At 34.6% G+C, this 20,613-nt stretch overlaps 2 protein-coding genes across 3 annotated transcripts in view; one reads left to right on the top strand and one right to left on the bottom strand.

Annotated features, from left to right (window-relative positions):
- The window catches only part of CRHBP (corticotropin releasing hormone binding protein), a 477,084-nt gene that overhangs the window by 437,956 nt on the left and 18,515 nt on the right, over positions 1–20,613 (top strand). The window lies entirely within an intron of this gene.
- Positions 1,382–20,613, bottom strand: part of AP3B1 (adaptor related protein complex 3 subunit beta 1) — a 155,437-nt gene continuing 136,205 nt past the window's right edge. For both annotated transcript variants that reach the window (XM_066340008.1, XM_066340009.1), the window contains 3 exons: positions 20,036–20,133; positions 14,774–14,912; positions 1,382–2,143 (listed from right to left, as the gene is read on the bottom strand). In XM_066340008.1, coding sequence (XP_066196105.1) covers positions 1,990–2,143; positions 14,774–14,912; positions 20,036–20,133 — 391 coding nt within the window. In that variant the 3' untranslated portion in view covers positions 1,382–1,989. The remainder of the gene's footprint in view (positions 2,144–14,773; positions 14,913–20,035; positions 20,134–20,613) is intronic.

Genomic DNA, 20,613 nt, shown 5'->3' with positions numbered 1-20,613 from the left:
TAAATTACTACCAGAAGCTCCCCCACAATCTTTATTATACATGTTTCTGGCCTTTACTGCTAAAATGCATTGAGTACACTAAGGAGGCAGAAAATACTCAGCAGTGTGTGTGACTTACACAGAGTTAATGTGCTTTTCTTTGATTTATACTGCGGTATGGGAGGCAAATCTTGTTTTCTCCTTTACAATCACAGCCAAAGCTTTTACAGTTCAGCCTTTTCTCAGAATGCATCTTTCTGCACCTTTCCCTCATCATCTTCTCACTGGTCTTAATATTAAAAATTATCTGCAGACCAATCTGCAGTTTCCCTGAGACAATGGTGGTTTCTACAACAATCCATTTTTCATCTGTTTGAACAACTTTTACGTCACAGTTGAAAACTAATTCAATACTTATTGCAGAATTAGGACTTCAGAAATAAAACGTGAATGTTGATTAAGAACATGTACATTTCTCTTGAGGGTGTAAGATTCTTGTTTCTTTTTGGGCGCTAGAGCAAACTCCAGAACCATATTTCTCACAAAAGTGCAAGATAAATGCCTTAAAAACCTAACCTCTCTTTAGCATTTGCCAATAAGCTCTGCTTCATATTACAGTCTCTTCTTAGGTCCATTAAATTTCAATGGAAAATTTTATAAGAATTCCATGTGAAGTAATGGGATATTTTTGAAAAAAACCAGCATTTTGTATTATTCTAAACTAGAACAGCATTAGTTGGGCATCTAAGGACCATGCAAAGGGCCTGGTGACAGAGGAAGGTTACACGTATTCAAGCATCTTCTCTGTGGCAGAGCCATGAGTTACTAGGAAAACAATTTTGGAAGTGAGGAGAACGGATAAGAAATGAAAATGCTCAGCATGTTCTGCCCTGCCATATAACCAGAATGTGAAGGGAAGGTCAAAATCCCTGACCTGACAAAACCACTGACCTGTACCAAGAAACCAGTGCAAGGCCATTGGTCTTCTCCAGCTTAGTCCAGTTGATGTGTCTATGAGTTTCTCTTGCCTCAAGCTCTGGCTTACACAAAGTTGGGAAATGTTTTAATCTAGTTTAAAAAAGAAATCTGAAATAAAGCCGAACTACTCATTAATCTAGATGACAGTATTTGCCACAACAGTCTAATAATCAGTATTTCATTTAATAATAATTTGAACAATTCAATCAGTATTTTATGAGTAGGACAATTTGAAAATAGGCAGAAAAAGCAACCATATAGCAGACAATTATCACAGGAGCACAAACACTGGCTACTTGTACAAGAACAGTTTCCTGATATATATGTAGTGTCCAACTCATTTGTATTTACTTAACCAGGTACATACAGTACCAACATATCTCTCCACAATTTTCTACCAAAACAAGAAAGGAGGGAGCCTCTGTTCATAGGCACTACTTTATTAGCATCCGAAAATATTTGAGAAAATGACAGTAGGTAGGAACAACGTTCTCAACAGACGAGTTCAGGTTTACAAGCATTTCTAGAAAACAAACACCATTTTGCTGTACTTACTGTGTTTTCACACTTAGACCAAAATTCTCCCTGAACCACATACTTGTTGTATATGTTGCTGAAACCCAGCTGCCATTTGAACCCAGATTTCAAGCAGTGTTCTTGAACTTTATTACCTAATTTTTGTCCACTATGGGGGAGAGAGGAAACTGATGGGGAAGGAAGGTAATGGGGGAAGGGAAGAGAGAGGGAAGGACTAGGGTAGAACAAATGGGAAATACATTTAAAATACATTTCAAAGCACAGATAACTGACAGTAAAATACATGTTCTTTGGTTAGCAAGCAGAATAAAAAGGAAAGGACTTGCATACATGATAGATACGCACTAGCATTCTAAAGCAGAAGACAAGAATGTCAAGAGTGTATTCTTTCCCCACTGCCAGATGGAAGGGCTATTATTATAAATGAAAGGCAGCAGTAGTGGATGCCAGGCACTTTTGTTGTGTGCCAGATTCTGAAGTCCAGATGTAAGCAGGTTACCCCTGGGACAGGACAGGCTTCAGCTCCCGCAGCAGAACAGAACCAATCACAGTTTTCTCAGTGTTTATGATGAGCTGTGCTGTAGAGCTCTCCTTCAGCTCCACTGTGACTAGCATCAGTGACCCACTGTGCACAGTCTTAGCTGCAAACCTGGAGGAAAAATAAAAAAAGAAAAGGGAAAAATCACTGAGGATCTTAAGGTCAAAGACTGCTAATGTTTCTTTAACTCTGCAAGAGTGAAATGAGCTCAAATATAATAAAATACTTCTAAATTCATTAATGCATTTCAGGGGATAAACCATAAAACCTCCCATAAATTCTTCAAACATAATTCATGTATGTATTTTTGCATTTTAGAAGGGCAAATAAGGATAATGCAAAATTTTGTATTTAGTACAAACTAAACTACAAACTAAATCTTATTTAAATAGTTTGTAATGTAAATATTGTTTTTTCAGTTTCATCTACAATATTCACATGCACTGACAATCTGACAACAGCTGTATAGAATTTTCCAAGGATTTTCATTATTTGGTGCCCCAAAGACAATACAACTATGTTAAATGTAGTAGGACACATACAAAAACCCAAACTGTTGTACTTTCTGAAATGTGTCTCCTCATGTAATCCCAGAAATTAATTCAAACTAAAACTAGTCAAAATGAAAAACATATAAAACAATCAGTTTGAAATTACAGTAACAGCAAGACAGAGTTATTCTATCAGTGAATTTATCTCCAGAACCATAGAAACCTGGCCAATATTTTTAAAGATTTTATAATTATTAAAAGTGCTACAAAGGAAATAAAAAACCACCAACCAATCAGACAGACAAAAGTTAGGACTAACGCACCATTACTAAATTCCAAGACATGAAGAACCCACTAATTACACGGAATTAAAAGCAAAACTAGCCTTTTAAGCACCACAATTGACTGAAAAGCCATTTTAGGCACAATGAAGTTCTGTCAATCCCGTTAATTCATTCCGTGGGCAGAGCCAGGCCCAAGAGACGGGAAGCAAGAGGATGGCAACAGCGTCCATCTTTCCATCTTCCAACAAGGAGCACAACACGCTTCCCTCTGCTCCCCCCGCCCCTTCTTGGTTACTCCTCAACAACAAAGTTGCTGCACATGGGCTTTTGAAAACACTAACAAGTGTAGAGCAGGTCTGTGACCCCGTCTGACCCCACTTTGCAGGGCCAATCTCCTCTCCTCTTTCTGAATGACACGTGTCTGAATCAGAGCCATCTGCCTCAATTTGCGCAACATCTTCAGTCACAATAGGACCCAGTTAGCCCTGACAACAGCTCACAATACAGAAAAATCAAACTGCTGCGCTGACAGCACGCTGTGGGCTATTCAAGAGCAAACCAACTGGTCAGTGTCTCCTGTCTGACAATCAGCACGGGCCTCGCAAAGCGCCTACCAGAGCCCTTGGGATCTGTTTAATTACCATCAACATAAAGGAGGGAGTTTATCAGGAGATACTCAAAAAACTTCACTCCAGACTTAATTAAAATATTAGCCACTTAAGCAGGAAGCAGGTTCTCTTTAAACGAGAAGTAATTTCTATCTTTTTTTTTTTTTTTTTTTTTTTTTCTTTTTAGACTAAGCATATCAAAATCTCATAACACATTATACTAATTAAGGAAACATGGGACACTTTTCTAATGTCACCCATCACAGGTCAATCCATTTCTTTTGTCTGGATTACAGATACATTCAAAGACCTCTCTTTTTAATAGGAGGTTATAAAACAATATTACTAGTAAAAAAATTACCTACTTAGCTAGTTATATCATTGATTCCATCTATTTATGCTGCAATGTAGAAGATGACTATTTCTCTTGTTGACTTCGACAGGGGGATAATTATAGAAACAATAGTCTTATTAGTCACTTTATTTACTTAACAGTTGTGTCTTGGGACAACACAGAGGCAGATTATCTCTGAGTATGCACATAAATAGGTTGCTAGTTGGCACTCCTGCTGTGCTTCATAGCCCCGAGGCTTGATTTTACCCTCTTTTATCAAAAGCTGAAAGTGATACAAAATCAGCGTTCTGGGAAAGCCAAGGTGGTCCAAAGCATGAGGGATTAGTTTTGTGTTGATAATTTTCACATGTGAATTTGCAAAATCACTTAGGGGATCAATAGCGCTTTCCCATAGCCCTGAACGAAAAACATAACATCAATAAAATGTGAGTTTGCATGTGGTTTGCAAGATGCAAAGGGCCTGATACTCAGATAATTTTACACAAAGTGTTAATATGAATAACTAGCAGTGGCTAATCAGCTTCTATCAATGGTCACTGACATGGGATCTGGAATCGCCTGTTGAAGGAAGAATTAGACTGCAGCTGGAAGACTTATTTCACAATTAAAAAAGCATGTATAGAAGAAAACCACTCAGTAGGTTTACAGCTGCTTTTGAACTTTGGAACCCAAAATCTGTTCCTTAGAATCTCCAAGGAGAGTTATTACAACTTGTATAATCTGTAAAACTGAATATAGTTATAACAGGATGAAGCAGTTGGCAATAGCGGTAAAACTGATTTGTCAGTCATTGAGATGTTTTAAATACAGCAATTGAAGGATTTAGTTAATAATTGTTTTTCCATCTAAATACATGCTACTGCATTATTATGCTAACTCTTACCATAAACCCTCGAGGATTTTCCAAAAGGTGTGTTGTGCTCAAACAAATACCCAGAAAAGCCTAGAAAGCCATTAAAAAAAAATCTCAGCAGCAAAAAATTAATCACCAATAACATGGTTCACCCTTAGTGAGAAACTTATTTTCTCCATGAGGGCAGTAATAGTTTTTCACTTTCTAAGCTAGAATTTGAATTAAAAACAAACAAAAATCCCCAAATCAAACTAAACCAAAGAAGACAATAAACCAACAAGAAATCATTGCCTTTAATAAGCCTTGAAAACTGCACTGTGATATATTTAAATCTAGGATGTACATTGATTATGGGTCCAAAAGAATGAATTTGTCCTGTGGACAACTCTTAACATAAGACATGTATCATGAGCATGGTTCTATTGCAACAAAGGAGGCATTTGTTAAAAAAAAAAAAACACCCTAAACGAACAACAAAAACAAACCCAAAAAACCAAAGCAAATGAGAATACATCCAGAAAACAGAACCAAGTATTTACTAATAGCTTCAAGATGGCTGTTTCTGCTATGATGCAGTATTTAATTCTGTGATAATACTGATTCTAAACCTGATTTTACATCATTAAAATATTCAGGAACAATTGCAGCTGTTCATATTTTTTCCCATTAATAAAAAAATCAAGACAGATTAGAACAAAACAATGTGATAAATATTTGCATATTCTGAATGTTTTAAAATTTCTTTTTTTTTAGAAAGAATGTGAAATATTCTGAGCATATGTGACGCACAAAAAAAGAGAAGGAGTTAACACATTATTTTTATATAAATATAGTACCTATCAGTGAATAAGGAAATATACATTAAGAGCCAAATTCAACATCAGTAAAATATTATATATTTTTAGAAAGTAACTCAGTCTTTCAGGAGTTAAAAATAAATTACATGGTTTTGGTCACTTCCCATAAAATTAAATTTGTTCATGATAACCACACAGAAAAATCTGATATACAGTTGATACAAAGAGAAAACACAGAGTATCAGATACTACAGTGTGACAGCATTTGCCAAACACTGACTTTGCAATGATGACTAGTCTGAATTCAGATTGGCAGTAGTTTCCTCGTTTTCTGTAGACAAAATATAGCTGCTATAAGTAGATGCATTTTTATGGGGAAAGGTTATGAAAATTTCATGGCAGTGAATATACAGCAGCAGGCTAACCCACTTAAAACCTGCTCTTTAAAATTCAACATTTGACAAAGTAAATTTACACCTGAACACTCACTGTCGGGATATTTACAGCAGAGCAGGGTTCGTTACGCATAATTCAACAGCATTAAAACACACTCTCTCCTGTCCAGTGCTTTTCTTCCTCTCTTGACTTTTCTATTCAACCTAAGTTTTCTTCTTTTTCTCTTCTACTGCTTACCACAAAGCATGACAACGGCCTGTGGAGGCTAAAACTTTTTTTTCCCCTCCATCCTTTCTTTAAATCTTGTACATGAAGCCTTCAATTACTGCCTGCTGAAGCAGACAGAATCCTATTAGTAAGGAAGACAATCAGAAGATGCAATGCCCTGCCCTAGCTGTAGAAAAATAATTAGTCCAAAGCTGACAAATGTGTAATCAAGTTATGCAATGAATATATTCAAAGGGGAAAAAAATACTGCCATGAATTAGTCTCTAATTTGTAAATATAAGAATGAATAACCACAAAGGACCTTTCAGCATGTCAACTGGTCAACAAAGATACTTACACTTATAGTTTCAGTGCCCTGAATCTTCCTATTGCTCTGCTATGCACAGATTTCACTTTGTAAATAACAACTCAGCTAAACTGGCTAAATTACTAATTTAGTTGTATTCATTCTCTGAGTAAGCCTTAGAACACAAAAAAGGAAATACTTGGTAATTAGTTCTGATCTGGGAATAGAGAGTTTAATACTAAAACTGTAATCACAAATATACCTACAAAAATAAAGAACTTGACCTACTAATTTTAGCATTGGTTACTACTAATAAAATTTGATTTACCTTTTTTGATTTTGATTGTTTTGATTTACTTTTCCTACTATTTACTTTAAAAATCATGTTATGATAATGTGATTTTTTTCCCAGCATTCTTAATGCAATTTTAACATTATCTTTGAACAAACTGTTCAAAATACCTAATTCATTAAAATAATGTAAATATTTCCCAACATTATCTATTTTTTCAGGGAGAAAAAAAATAATAAAATTGTTAAATAAATGGCAACCAAATGTACATATTTTTACCGTGTTTATTTGTATTGCCAAAATAGATTCTGAGTCTGTCCTCAGTTTCCAGTAAGCAGCTGCACTGTATCTCTAACAAAAATGCAGAAATGCAATTGAGTCATCCCAATGTACTGTCCAATACACAGCACTACTCCACACGTTTAAAAAGATGCTGTATGAACTTTTTATCATCTTCCAAATTTATCATTAGTTTTAAAATATCAGCATTTTATATGTAGGTATTTATATCTCCTTCCCAAAATTTCAACGAGCTAAAAGCTTGAATCAAAATATTTGGTCCTCCCACGTAGAAAATTCTAACTGTAATACTTAATCTATTTTGTTTTCTCAGATACTTTACTCTTTTCCTATAGAGTTGGGCATTTAATATGATACATGCTTGAGAATTATACTCAGTCTATTTTTAAAACAGGCTATAAATTTTAATTTGCAGGAAAATTGTTTAATTTCAAGAGAGCAGATTACCTTATAGAAAGATATTAAAATATTAAATACTTAGAGATCTTTACAATCAAAGACAGTCTTCTGCTCAGTTAGTTCTTTAAGTGTTAAGCATTTTCTGTTTAAATAACTAGCTCAAAAGGCTCCTGTTTGTTTTTCAAAGAAAATGCAGCACATATTTATCACTTTATATCATTCAGATACAAAAGCAGTGCTGTCCTCTAGTGGACAGCAAATAAGCCAGGCTAGAACAATCTATTTTGATTAACTGCATATCTAAAATGACTCACTCATATACTTTTAATATTAAGACAAAATTTAATTTCCTAAAGTTATTTTAAAATTTGGCAATTTGCACATAAGCTGCTTAATACAATAATATATCTACAGTGTTAAGGGCATTAAAATGAATCTGTGTGAAGGCATTCTCTTGATCAAGTATTTTGCACCAGTTAATTAAAATCTTCATATGATGATAACACATGAAAATAGTATTAGTATACACAGGGCCCTTTTGTTAGCAGAGAGAATATTTCAAGGTTTTAGAACACTAGGATTTGATTAAGGATTTGATTAGGCTTGATTAAGGAGTAATTAAAATAGGAAGAATAACACAAGGAACTACAGAATGAGTACTTTCATACTTATAAAATTCAGTTTTCTTTTCTTCTATTAATAAAAATATTAACCTAAGAATAGTTACTAAGCAGAAAGACTTCTAGTCCTGCTTGTTTAAAGAAGTATAAATGGTTAGCCTAGCTGGTCTTTTATATATATATATATATATATATATTTTTTTTTTTTTTTTAAGAAAACAAAATCAGACCAAAATCCCCAAAACAGAAAGCTGGAATTACTTCCATCATAAAACAAGGAAAGGTAAAGAGAACTTCTGGCTAAAATAAAGGGTGAAGTAACTGTGGACATGGATATACTATTCCATTTAAAATTCTGTCTCCTGCAGGTAAAGACTAGCAGAGAAGCTGTTTTGCCTAGGTTATTTAGCTCTCTAATTAATTCCTACTTGAGAGATTAGGAAGCAAAATCAAAGCTGCATGCCTGTTACAAGTTTATTTATGCAGCTACCCACTGAAGCTTTCTGGAGGAGCAGAAAAGGAAGACTGAGCCCCACAGCTGAGGAACTAGAGAAGCAAAGCAGTCTCAGGTAACTGCTTCAAAGGAGCTACTTAGCAGGAGTAGAGGTTGATTTCACTTCCTTGGAGCTCTCCAACAGGCTAATTGCTTAGTAAAAAACCTCAGAACAGGTGTGCTTGCAGACAGAACAGGAAAAGCCTTTAAAAAAAAAGTCTTTGTGGATTTATAGATGTGTTCATTAGCTGCTGACAACATATACTTGGATTCAAGTGAATAACTATGAAGAATTTCTATTTCTCAGAAATTTATACATGGTGTTTTATCCTCAATAGATGGTTATTTTCCTTTCCAGTAGATATGCTGGAAGCAGATGCAGTTGTCAGTAAAGTTAATCTGATGGGGTCTGATCACTAACTTTCTGCTTGAGAATTCTTCCAAATTTAGTGCAAACTGGAAGATGAAATACACAGAAAAATTTTCCAGGTGGGCCCCTTTAGATGGAGTTTGGTTCAATACAAATTGAACCTAATTGCCTACCTTTTCTCCCCATATTAAATGTTGCTGGATTAAAAAGATGTGGGGAGGACAACTGATTACTAAGCACGACATTCTCTGATAATCAAAACTGTCTGTAAACAAAACCCTCTTTCCTTTGAGAATCAGTCTGCCAATACACTATAAATGGGACATGACAGGTTGCAAAATGATAAAAAGGGGTGAATACAACCAGAGTGTCAGGCTGATGCATGGGGTGAAAAATAAAGGCTAGTGAAACACGGGTCATTTGATTTATCTGTTTTCTGGATTTTAAACATTTTATGCAAGTTTCTACATTTGGTCTTGTTTTCATATTATTCAGAGTATGAATTCTTACCCATTGCAGTGTGCTTACTGTCGTAATAAATGATTTACACAGTATGTTTCTGATTTTGCTAAAGGACAGCAATACAAGCCTCCACGAGACAGGTGGATGGTATTTTACATCTTGTTCAATAACTGCTTATTCAAGAAATAGATAGTTAAGGGTACACTAAGCAATGGCATACTACATACAGCAAGCTCTGAAGAAACTACCATATCTACATGGTTCACTGAAGTGTCCTTAAAAATGTAGGTCTCAGAAGCTGCACAGTCACTGCATGCACTGCTGTGCTTGAGCTACTTAGGCTTGTCCCAGCAATGAGCAGAACTGTTGCTTCATGCTTCTTTGTCTAAAATTTAGCTTGCCAGCTGCTAATTAAGGTGTCTATACGACACTACACTAAAAGATGAGAATCCTTCCTCTGCAAGTCCCGGTCATGTCTAGAAAGAAGAGATGGCTGTTAGTTTTGCCACTTTTGAGACTGTAATGGAGAAAGACATTAAAATCCCTGTTTTAAAATGTGAAATGTCTGTTATGAAGCACTTCAGGGCTTTATTGTTGGAAGAGATTTGATTTTCTCCAAAACTTCAGATGGCCCCATACTAGGTTGTTGAAATTATAGAATTGACCATGTGACATTTGAGGACTGAAATGAATGCTGTTGTGTGTCAATACTGAGTGCATGTCAATGGTTACAGCCATCCTGATGAACTGTAGAACACAGGAATATACACGACACCATGCTCACTTCCTGTTAGCAGTTGAGGATTCCTTCCAGAATACAACAGCAGCAATGGACTAATGCAATGGACTATTAAATAAGTTGAGGTTGACTAAACTTCATTCTTCATTATCCACCCTGCTGGCTTCAGAGTTTTATCTTGCTGAATGATTGGGCAATGCACAGGTAGTCTTCAAGAATGAAAAGAATGGAAAAGATGATCTATCTTGCACCATTTTTAGAGCCACAGTCATTGAAGTAAATAATATTCTGTAGTACAATGCATCCCATTTAAGAAATGCTTTGGGAAGTAGAAGATAGAGAGGTAGGTAGTTAAAGACAGCCTGATTCTCCATCTCATTGCACATTATACTCTGACGTCAATGGAAGCACACGAGTATAAAACAAAATGAGAGTCAAGAAGTAATTCTAGTTTGTGATCATAGCTCTCAACAGATTCTTCTGACATATGCTGCTGCCAACACTTTAAAAGCTTTGCACCATATTTTTGTTGCTAGTGTGAAAAAATGCCTTCTATGTGTATTTCCATTACTTTTTTCCCTAAACCAATTTAGCCTGAAACACTTCTCCTTCATGCATAGGGCCTTATGCAATAGTAGACATTATTTTGACACTTTCTAGAGGATTATAAGAGCATTCAAGTCTTTATAAGTTTCAAGTCTGCAACTAGCCTTTTCATTCTATCACCATCTGTTATCTTTTCCTATATTCAAAGTGAAGCAGATGATGACTACCTATACTTGTAGGAGATGAAAATAAACAAAGGAGGAAGAGATCTGAGGAACTCTTGGAATATTCATCTGAGAGGAATAAGCAACACATACTGACAGGAACACTAGCATGAAGGGAGTTTCTGGGTAAATAAGGCTTGTGTCAGGTAAATAGAATATGACTGAAAATCTTGAATTGAATAATGTCTTCATCCCATCATATTTTGAAATAAAACAGCCTGGATTTCTTTTTCTGTTGTTGTTGTATCTAAAGCAATGAATGTGACTGCCCAAGTGGATACCAAGAGCTCAAGTGACATTCTATAGAAGAATCAACTTTGAGGAAATAAATGTCCTTCATTACATACCCTCTTATTTTGAAAACAGAAAAATTCCTAATAGGCTTTCCCCACTGACAACAAACAGCAGACTTTTCAACTGAAAAGTACTTGTTCCCTAAAGGTAGTTATTCAGAGTGATTTAATTCCTTGCAGTAACAAATACTTTTCTTTCAGTGTATTTGTCTTCAGATATTCAAACGGTGCCCTCAGCTGTGGTCTGAACCAAAAGACAGAAGCTTGGTGCCTTAGGTGATCCTTTGAAATCACATTATCAACATCAAGTAAAGGTTTTCAGAACATTAAAAAGCTATGGGTATTCCAACAATTACTCTAATCAGTCTTGTGAAAAAATATTTTAAGAAAAAAAGAACTCTTTTTTCTGAAGTGTTCATATTTAAGAAAACAAATTTCCCATACAAGAAAATTTCTCTTTTGAAATGCATTTCACATTCTTATTTCTAGTAGAAGCCTTTTAAAATTAAAATAATGTTTCCACTTATTAGCAAAAGCAAGAAAGATCAATAGATAAAATAGCTAAATCTGATTAAGAACATGCAAATGCATGTTGTCTAACAAGGCCCTGTAATCTAAGCCCTTGAATAAACTCCACTGAAGATTAGATAACTCTTCTAAAGAAAGTAAAGTAATACAGCAAATTTATTTTTCATATATATAAATATTAACCTGCAACTTTGTGCTCTGATATCTATGTCTATATCTATATCTACATCTATATCTGTATCTTGGCTACTGAGTTAAAAATTTTTGCAGCAATCACTTCAAATAAAAACAGGTCAGAAAAGACAGTTTAAAGCAGAATAATCTATGTCATCTAGCATATTGTTCTACATCCACTTAACAGTTATATTATTACATTGTAACTAAGTACACAAATCTAGTAATCACATGGTAAAGAGAGAAAAGAAATGGAAGTAAGAAAGTGTTGCTATATTGTGATATGCTCAGATATATAGCTAATGTATTTGATGTTTGTTTTCACTTATTTCATTTCTCTTTGGTGACTGTATGCTACTCTGTTGATATTTATTTCAAATATTTACTTTCAAATCTTCATTACATTTGCTCTAAGTGTTTTTATTTTGTGCAAAAATAAAATCCTAATAGGGCTATTAATTTAAGGACCAGTAATTGGATTCCACCAGCATGACAACATCTTCAGCATGAATGTGAATATGCTTAGACTGAAAGAAACCATGAGACACACCTGTTCATGTCCATTAGATAGTCTTGCACTTGTATTAAATTGTACAGTTTCATTTCGAATGAATATATTGCATTACCAGGCAATACAATTTTTTTGGCATTAGCCATCATTAAGCACTAATATTTAAGTTGGGGATGACCAACTAATAGGTTAATATAATTTATGCTGTACAGTGCAGAATGCCAGTTAAAAAACAGTACTTCTTTTTCTGTGTAAAAAGGTATGTACTAGGCTCTTCCAAGAAGTCAGCTGAAGTAGTCCTCACAGAACAGCAAAAGCTAGAAGTTTTTGGATGTAATTTTTTTCTCCAATATAACTTGCAATAGAACAAGACAAACGACAATTCTATAAAAAACTTAGAAAATTCACTTTTAATGTATTTTTGTTGAATCTATAACTGTTTAGACATGATAAAAGGGAACTGTTTATTTTATTATCCTGGAATTGTGTGTCACATAAGAAAGTCAGAATTCTTGTATCCATGAGACTTCTGCCAGAAGATATTTAATTTTTGTTTCCTCTCATGACAGAGTTTATTTAATCTAAACATATGTTAACTTTAGATACATATATATATATACATATATATAAATCTCAGTAATTTTTTCAGCATTTTGAAAGGATTAATTATCTGATATCTATCTCAAATATTCATTCTCATGAATCTAGGATTTACTTTAATGATAAAGCATTCACTGTTTAAAAGATTAACAGGTTCATCACAGTATTAGGTAATGCTCCTCCTCAGTAAAATCTAGGTGGAATTATGACTACATAATGCCTGTGAACTACATTTACTTATGGGGAAGCAAATGAAGGATCTTCTAAATGCTTATCAACTGCTGGGCATTTCTCACAGGACACTTAAATTGTTATAAACTATTTGTTTTGCTTGATGGGTTATTCTACAGTCCATTGTGGCAGACTGAAAACACTTTACTTTGAATGTAAAGAATCAAAGAATATTTCAGGATGCTCTGAAGCACTCTGAATACCTCAGCTTGACCTGGACATGCCTTTAAGCACTGTCTCTGAAGGAGTGTACCCAACAGTAAGCGCATCTTCAATTTATTTACTCTTGGTTATAGACTCTGTTGTAGAAAACATCCTTTAAAAGGAACCAAAAGAGCAAAAGAAAACAACATCAAATTAGAAACTTATCCACAGCCAGGAAACCTGTGGCTGAGCTAGGAGCTAGGCTATTATTTTAGGGAGCCTTTTTAAGACTCAGTCAACAAAACAATCCATGCCTATGCGATAAGTCTCATGTGATAGACAGGGTAAAGATGGAGAGCACCTGTAGGCTGCAGACACTTCAGTCTCTCCTGATTGACACTCTCACCTAGTCTTCGAATTGATGTTGAGAACACAGGCTATACAGATCCCTCTGGGATGCAACAAATGAGGACTCTTTCATGGAGGATCAGGTGTCAACAGTGACAATCATTTCAGTGCAATTGCACTAGCTGTGCCATGTTTTTATGGTGAAACAGAATTTTATCATTAACCGTATCAAATACATAGGAAAATCCAGCTGGGTTAATGTTAATGCAATGCAATACAAATGCCCAGCAATGCAAAAGAGACTACATCCAACAATATAGGGTTATTAATCTTGTGTAGGCTTCAGCATTCTCACCCCTTCAAACAACCATCTCAGTCAGCAAAATTTCAAAGAAAAGCATTGTTCTTGCCTCTAAAAGAAGATACTTTGCTCTTATTCAATAGTAAAATTCAGAGGACTGGGAATAATTCAGAATTTAGTGAACAGTTGTAGTAGGTGGTCAGAGAGATGTATTTATTTTCTTATTTCAAGATCAGGTTAACCTGTTTGTTAAGTGAGAAGCCATACAGATTCACAGGACTACATAATTTGAGTCAATCACACTAAAAGCTGTCATTAACCAACAACTGCATAAATTTCACTGACATTGTGTATCAGAGCATTTGGATGAAGAAGATTAATCTACAAGTAAAAACTAGAAATTTGACAGGGCCAATGACTTTCTTGGCTAATAATTGGTTTTACTTCATATATATATATATGAACGTCAAAAAATAATGTAGGAAAACAAGTTGCTCCTCACAGATAATAAAACTGGAGAAGGCTATTTACTATGGGAAACAGAAACAAAATAAAACAAACCCAAAAACCTGCTTGGAAGAACTGTGCTATAAAAGGCTACCTCTTCCCTTTGAAACAAAACAAGAGATGGACAATTTCCTCCTTTACTGTGTACAGTAAAGTCTAGACACTTCTATATACACCCAAATAATGAGCTGTAGTATATAATACTTAGGCTTAGTATTATACGCAACAGTATAATTTGGTACCCTCTCACTTAAAGGTATGGATAACAAATTTTTCTCTAATATTATCAAATATTGATGAATTTTGAACTAACAAATTCATATTAAAAGATAGTCATACTTTGAATAACATATAATCTTACCTGTGTATGTTATCCTGACCAGAAGGGACTACACCCAGGTTTGCTGCTTTCACTACTCTCTCAATAATTAGAGGACTAGTAGAGTTCTGTGGAGCAACAGCAATTGTAGCAGATGTCTCATTCATTCCTGTCAGCATTCCTGAAACATTAAACATTTCATTATGAATACACTAAGATTTGCTTGCTTATTAAGTATTAAACCAAAATAGTAGACATCTAAACAAACAAACAAAAAACCATTTAAAGTTAAATAAATTATTGAGAAAACAATTTTATAAGAACTCACATAATTACCTTAGTTTAATGCCTTACTACTTTTGTAGCTGAAAATAGAAAAAAAGTTAGCTGAACAATGACATGTGTGATACAAATGTGAAACCAAGGTAGTTCTTTTCTCATAAAAGCTTAATTTAAAAAAAGAATGCAAATGCAGAAATTAAATATTAAGTAAGACTGATTTGGAAAGGTCCAGCTTAAGTGAGAATATATACAAAGATCCTTTATAATTCTTCAATCATATATTTAATTACAATTCCATATGCAATTGCTAAAAATGATCTTTAAATTCAGATAGTAGTAATTGGCTCAATTTAGTTATTTAAGAGAAAGTCAGCACATTAGAAACTGGCAAATTCAGTTAGTGTCCAGCTCTCTAAAATACCTACATAAATTATTTGAGTAGAATTATTTGAATAGCACTATAAAATGGAACAGAAATGTAAAGATTATATCCAAACATATGATAAAGAAAAAGTAAAGAAGGATATGCCATTCAAGGATATTTTAACAAAACTCACACTTCTCTATCAATACCCATTGTTTAGAAGAATGATTTGTTGGATGCTCATGTTGATTAAAACACAACAGTAACTACAAGTCAACACTGTGTGTGCCTTTTTACAGTAGGTTCAGAAGCTGAAAATGCAGACAAACAAAGGAGCACGGCACTTCAGGCAGAAATATGAAGCATCTGAAGCAACACTAACAATGAAAACAACAGAAAAGTCTCAAAAGGCCAATGTTTTAGGGCTGCACATACAGTTCTAACCCAGAGGAAATGGTAGTACCAAGATGATTAATAAGAGAAATTAAAATAATAAATCCAGCATTTTCATGTCCCGGAATGTGCTACTGTCACAAAAAAAGAAATATGAAAGTAAAAATGAACAGCTGATAAGTAAATAATAGCATATTTTTGAAGGGAACAAAAATCAGCATACAACATTTATAACAATCAGATTTATCTTGGGAGTAGAACATTCTGTTTCAAATTGTTTAACTATTAGGCAAAAGCTTTACAAACTACATACATGGACTAAAACTGCTTTTAAGCAGAGCACGGGGACTGACATAACACTGCTGAGAGATGTGTGTACTTATTTAGGATTTAAACCTTCTCCATTAAGCTCTATTGAAGAGCAAATGCTGAATAAATGAATGCAACTATGTTTATGTTAAAAGCCTGTTTCCCGCAGCATGTAATTAAAGGAAATGTTGTACAAAGCCAGTACTTTTGTCAAGCTCCTGTAAATGGAAAGATGGATAGCACTCAGAGAAGTGAATGCATTGCTTCATATTTAACCTTAACACTCTTGTCATTAATGGTTTGTCTAACTTGTTCTATAAAAGACAAGGTACTGCTCCATTGAAGTAAAATTAAAAAAATCAACTAAACCATGCTTTTCAGAACAGAAGATTCATTATCGTCGACTAATGTATTGGCATAAAGCAAAGTAACATCCTATCAAGTAAGGCACACATTCAATCTGCTTTTTCACCCCCCTTTATTTTTAACTCATGCTGTTTTATTGTTATAGGCAATTTGTACCACTCAGCATGACAGTGTAAACTGAATCAAGATTAATTTACATGCAAAAGAACACTTAGGAGAGCAGCGTGGTAAGCAAATGTATTGTCTCGATTGCTGAGGTGGAAAAGAACCTGGAAATAAAAAAGGGTACTCTAATTAAGGAGCATCAAATATGATTGCTTGGGGTAGTCAATGGCCAGAAAATAGTAAATGTCCGACTATTTAAAGAATTAGCATCTTGCTTGTTAGGGAAACAAATTTTATATATATAATTTTAATAAAATTAGGTAAACTATCTGTTTACTTAACCAAGATTGGGTTTTGCTGCTGGTTTTTTAAATATGATTCAGGTATACACTTCTAAAAAAAAGTTGACAAAATTATTTCTCTTGAGAGAAAAAAAATCCTGAAGTAGTTTTAATTGCCTATTTTAAAAACACCACCATAAAAATTCTGATTAATATCCAGCTATAACAACCACATGACACATTTAATATTACTTGAAACATGAGAATTGAAGAAAACTCTAGCCTGAGCACAAAGCAGCAATTAGTCTGGGTTAGCCACCTAATACAATGAAATAACTGTACGTATTTTAAATAATAAAAGAAAATTAAATTGGAAAAATTACAGTGATGGGTAACAAGGTATGCTAGCTAGCAAAGTATTCCTGTTCTGAACTGAAGGAGGGAGAGTTTTGCTACTGATTTTTAAAAATACCAGAGAACTTGAAATCTGGATACAGAGTTCCCAATAGCAAATGTTCCACTAATGCAGAATTCCTGCTATGGCAACTTGACATTTCATGGGGATATGATACAAAACAGGGAATAAAATCCTGAGGTTTGAAGGATCAGAAAAAATATTTGAGCAAAAAGGTAAAGAGTGTTTGACAGTATAATTTTAATCACTCACTCCAAATTGCCAATCAGAACAACCACTAACTCAGCTGCTTCTCTGGGGAACTACTCCACCAGAGGATTCCCGAGCTCAGGAGGGAAGGGAAGGGGAGATGGTGCAGCAAAGCTGAGCATATCATGCACAGCATGGGGACAAAAACAGCTTTTGAGGTTCTGCCACTACCACAGAAAACCTCCACAGCCATGAATATTCAATAACCTGTCTGCTCCTCTCTCTTTATGCCTTCAGGAAGAAAATGGACATACACAAATGTAACAGACAATGCAAAACAGCAGAGTGTAATTGAGTAAAGATGTGTAGCAATGAATTGTCTTCTACATAGCAGTATACCAGCTATTTTCTCTTTAGCATTCTTATTAGGTTACACATGCAATTTAGATGTAAAAATCCTTAAAACCCATACATATTTTTATTTTCTCCCAGTGTTACCTTGCATTTATAATACTCTCCTCATTCCTTCACTATTTTTTACCTATCAGTTTTGGTCACAAATAAAACTAGGTATCTCCAGATACAGGATTGAAACATGTCAAAACCAACCAAAAAGAAAAAAAAAAAAAAGGAAAAGAAAAAGCATGACAAGTGAAAAACAAGTTATATAAATCAGATTCATTTGGAGAATACAGGCAAATTGAAGTTAAACACAAAACAGAATAATATATACCAACTTCTAAATTGCCCTGCATTTATTATTGTAATTTAGATTTTTCATTTAGCAAGAACAGAAAGTAACTCTTCTCATATGCTACCTATTCCTAGATCCTTGTGATAAATACAAATGCAAAATGTAGAATTGAGACCTCTGTTACCAAGATTATTCTGATACAGCTGATATCCATAAGAAAAAAGATGCAATAGGAAAGGTTTTTAAACCTCTAGTAAATTTGCCAGCCTGCAAAGTCCTGCATCAAAGAATGAATTCAGGAAGACAGAGCAAGCGATACAGAAATGCCAAGAGACCTTCATGGATTTACAAATACTTCATATAAACAAATTTTCAAATAGCTTTATTCAGAGTAGCCTTTCTGCTCTATTAAACATAGCAAACAGCTGCCAGATTTATTCAGACAAATAATCAACAACCATAGAAGTAAAATGGCAGAAGAAAAAGGAATTTTGGCAACAACTCCACAGAGGACCACAGCTATTCTCCAAGTACACTTCTTCTATGTGCTCATGGTTCTGTATGGCCAGTCAGGAGGAAAAAAAGCCCTCAGTCACAGTAAAGCTTACAAAAACTCTATCAGAATATCATAAAGCAAGCAAACATAAAAAGAGGGAGGGAAGAAGCACAGTAACCTGCCTCCTTTTCACTACAAGCTCAGCTGCAATTTTTAGAAGGGAACAGTTTAAATAAATGTAGCACAGCCTCGTTCAATCACTCACCTTGGTTTGCTGAGCAGGTATAAAGCAGAGAGGCAGACTTTAGCCAGCAAAGGGTAAGAACAGCAAGTAAGTATCAGTTGGTTATGAAAACAAAGCACAATCCTAACTTTCCACTGCAGCCATAAGCTTAACTGCAAATGATCTAGACAGTATTTAAACTACTTTCTTAATAATTCAAAAACACAAAAGCAAGAAATGCTCAAAAGCAATAACTAATAATACATAATGTTACTCATTGGTGTTCTTGACTGTTTGATGGATATACTGAGTTTCTGAGCCTTACACAGCAATGAGACAGGATCCCATGGGCATATTCTCATCTCAATCTGAAGAGACATACACATGTAAATCCCGATACATTGAGACAGATGAGTAAACACTACTACATTTGAGTGCATCCAAAATGCAACCAGTTATATTTTAGAATATCCAAGAATCGTATCCGAATTAAAAACAGCAGTATTGACTATTCCATTTGACTTACAGCCACACCTAAGCACAGTTTTCTCTAATTATTTTGAATAAAATATTCAAGTAACTAAAAGCTCTTGTGGGGGGGGGGGGTTGTGTCTGGACTAGTATCAGAGACTTACATTCCTTGAAAACACAGTATTAGTAGAATGTAGAAGTGTAAAAAGACATGTCATTGTTCTAAAACAGTATTCCAACAAGAGTATTTTTTATATATGTAGCATTTGAAAGTGAAAAGATTAAAATAATCTTTAAAGCAGGTGAGGAAGAGGTACATTAATAGCATTGAAAATTAGTATTGGAATAAAGAATAGTAAAAATTGATGCAATACCAATGAATAAATAGTTTATTTCCTTGAGCTGGCATCCCAAGTTTTTGTTTTGCAGCTAGTAGGAAAGGCATTCACACTTCATGATGGGAAGCCAAAACTCTTTGAGCTGAAAGACTGTTTTAGGGTAAAAGGTGGGCTTTGACCCTTTAAAGACTGCATTGTATCACAGCACATCCTTCATAAGGTCTTTTTAAACTACTTATTATTGTCAGAGTAAATACTAACAGTGGCTGATTCAACCACCCACAACTGGAAGCACTTTCTGTATGCTTGGAAACTGAAAGGCATGCAGCCCTCTTCCCATCCAAGTACATTTACTGGAACTGCTGAAGTATTTCTCACCTTGCTCCTTCTTAAAGTCTTTCTCTGACATAGTGACAGGCAAGAGCAGCTCTCCAACAGGGGGTTGAATGTTAACATTGAAATGATCATCCTTTGTGCTAGAAAAGAGAAATTACAGAGAATCAACCGAGTGCTTCAACATAGATTAATATACATATATCAGAAATCATTAAAAAGTGTGAGAACTACCTGTACGACTTCCACCTTATTAATTTGAAAGCTAGCTTCTTACATTAGTAAAGCTGATCCAGTTTCTCCAGTACAAATGTAGTAGACATGGTCTTGCACTTCTGAAAATCTAACTTTTACTCATCTCAGTGTTTATTTGTGATCTACAGAGCATTACACTCAATCTAAATGCTTGCAAAGGACAAATTATTGTGCATTTCACAAATCCTTTGAGAGAACTGTTACACATCCTGTCATCAGCTACAGATGTCCTAGAAATAGGGCTAAGCATAGCACAGATACAGTTTAAGACAAGAGGATGGTCTTGTCTGAAAAAAACCCACAAACAAGCCAAACAATAAATACAGTAGTAAAGAAGAAATATTTTGGTAACTTCAATTGTATAGTAT

This window comes from Sylvia atricapilla, chromosome Z (genome assembly GCF_009819655.1).
Source record: "Sylvia atricapilla isolate bSylAtr1 chromosome Z, bSylAtr1.pri, whole genome shotgun sequence".
In the NCBI taxonomy this organism is placed as follows: domain Eukaryota; kingdom Metazoa; phylum Chordata; class Aves; order Passeriformes; family Sylviidae; genus Sylvia; species Sylvia atricapilla.
This window is presented reverse-complemented; position numbering and strand designations above follow the sequence as displayed.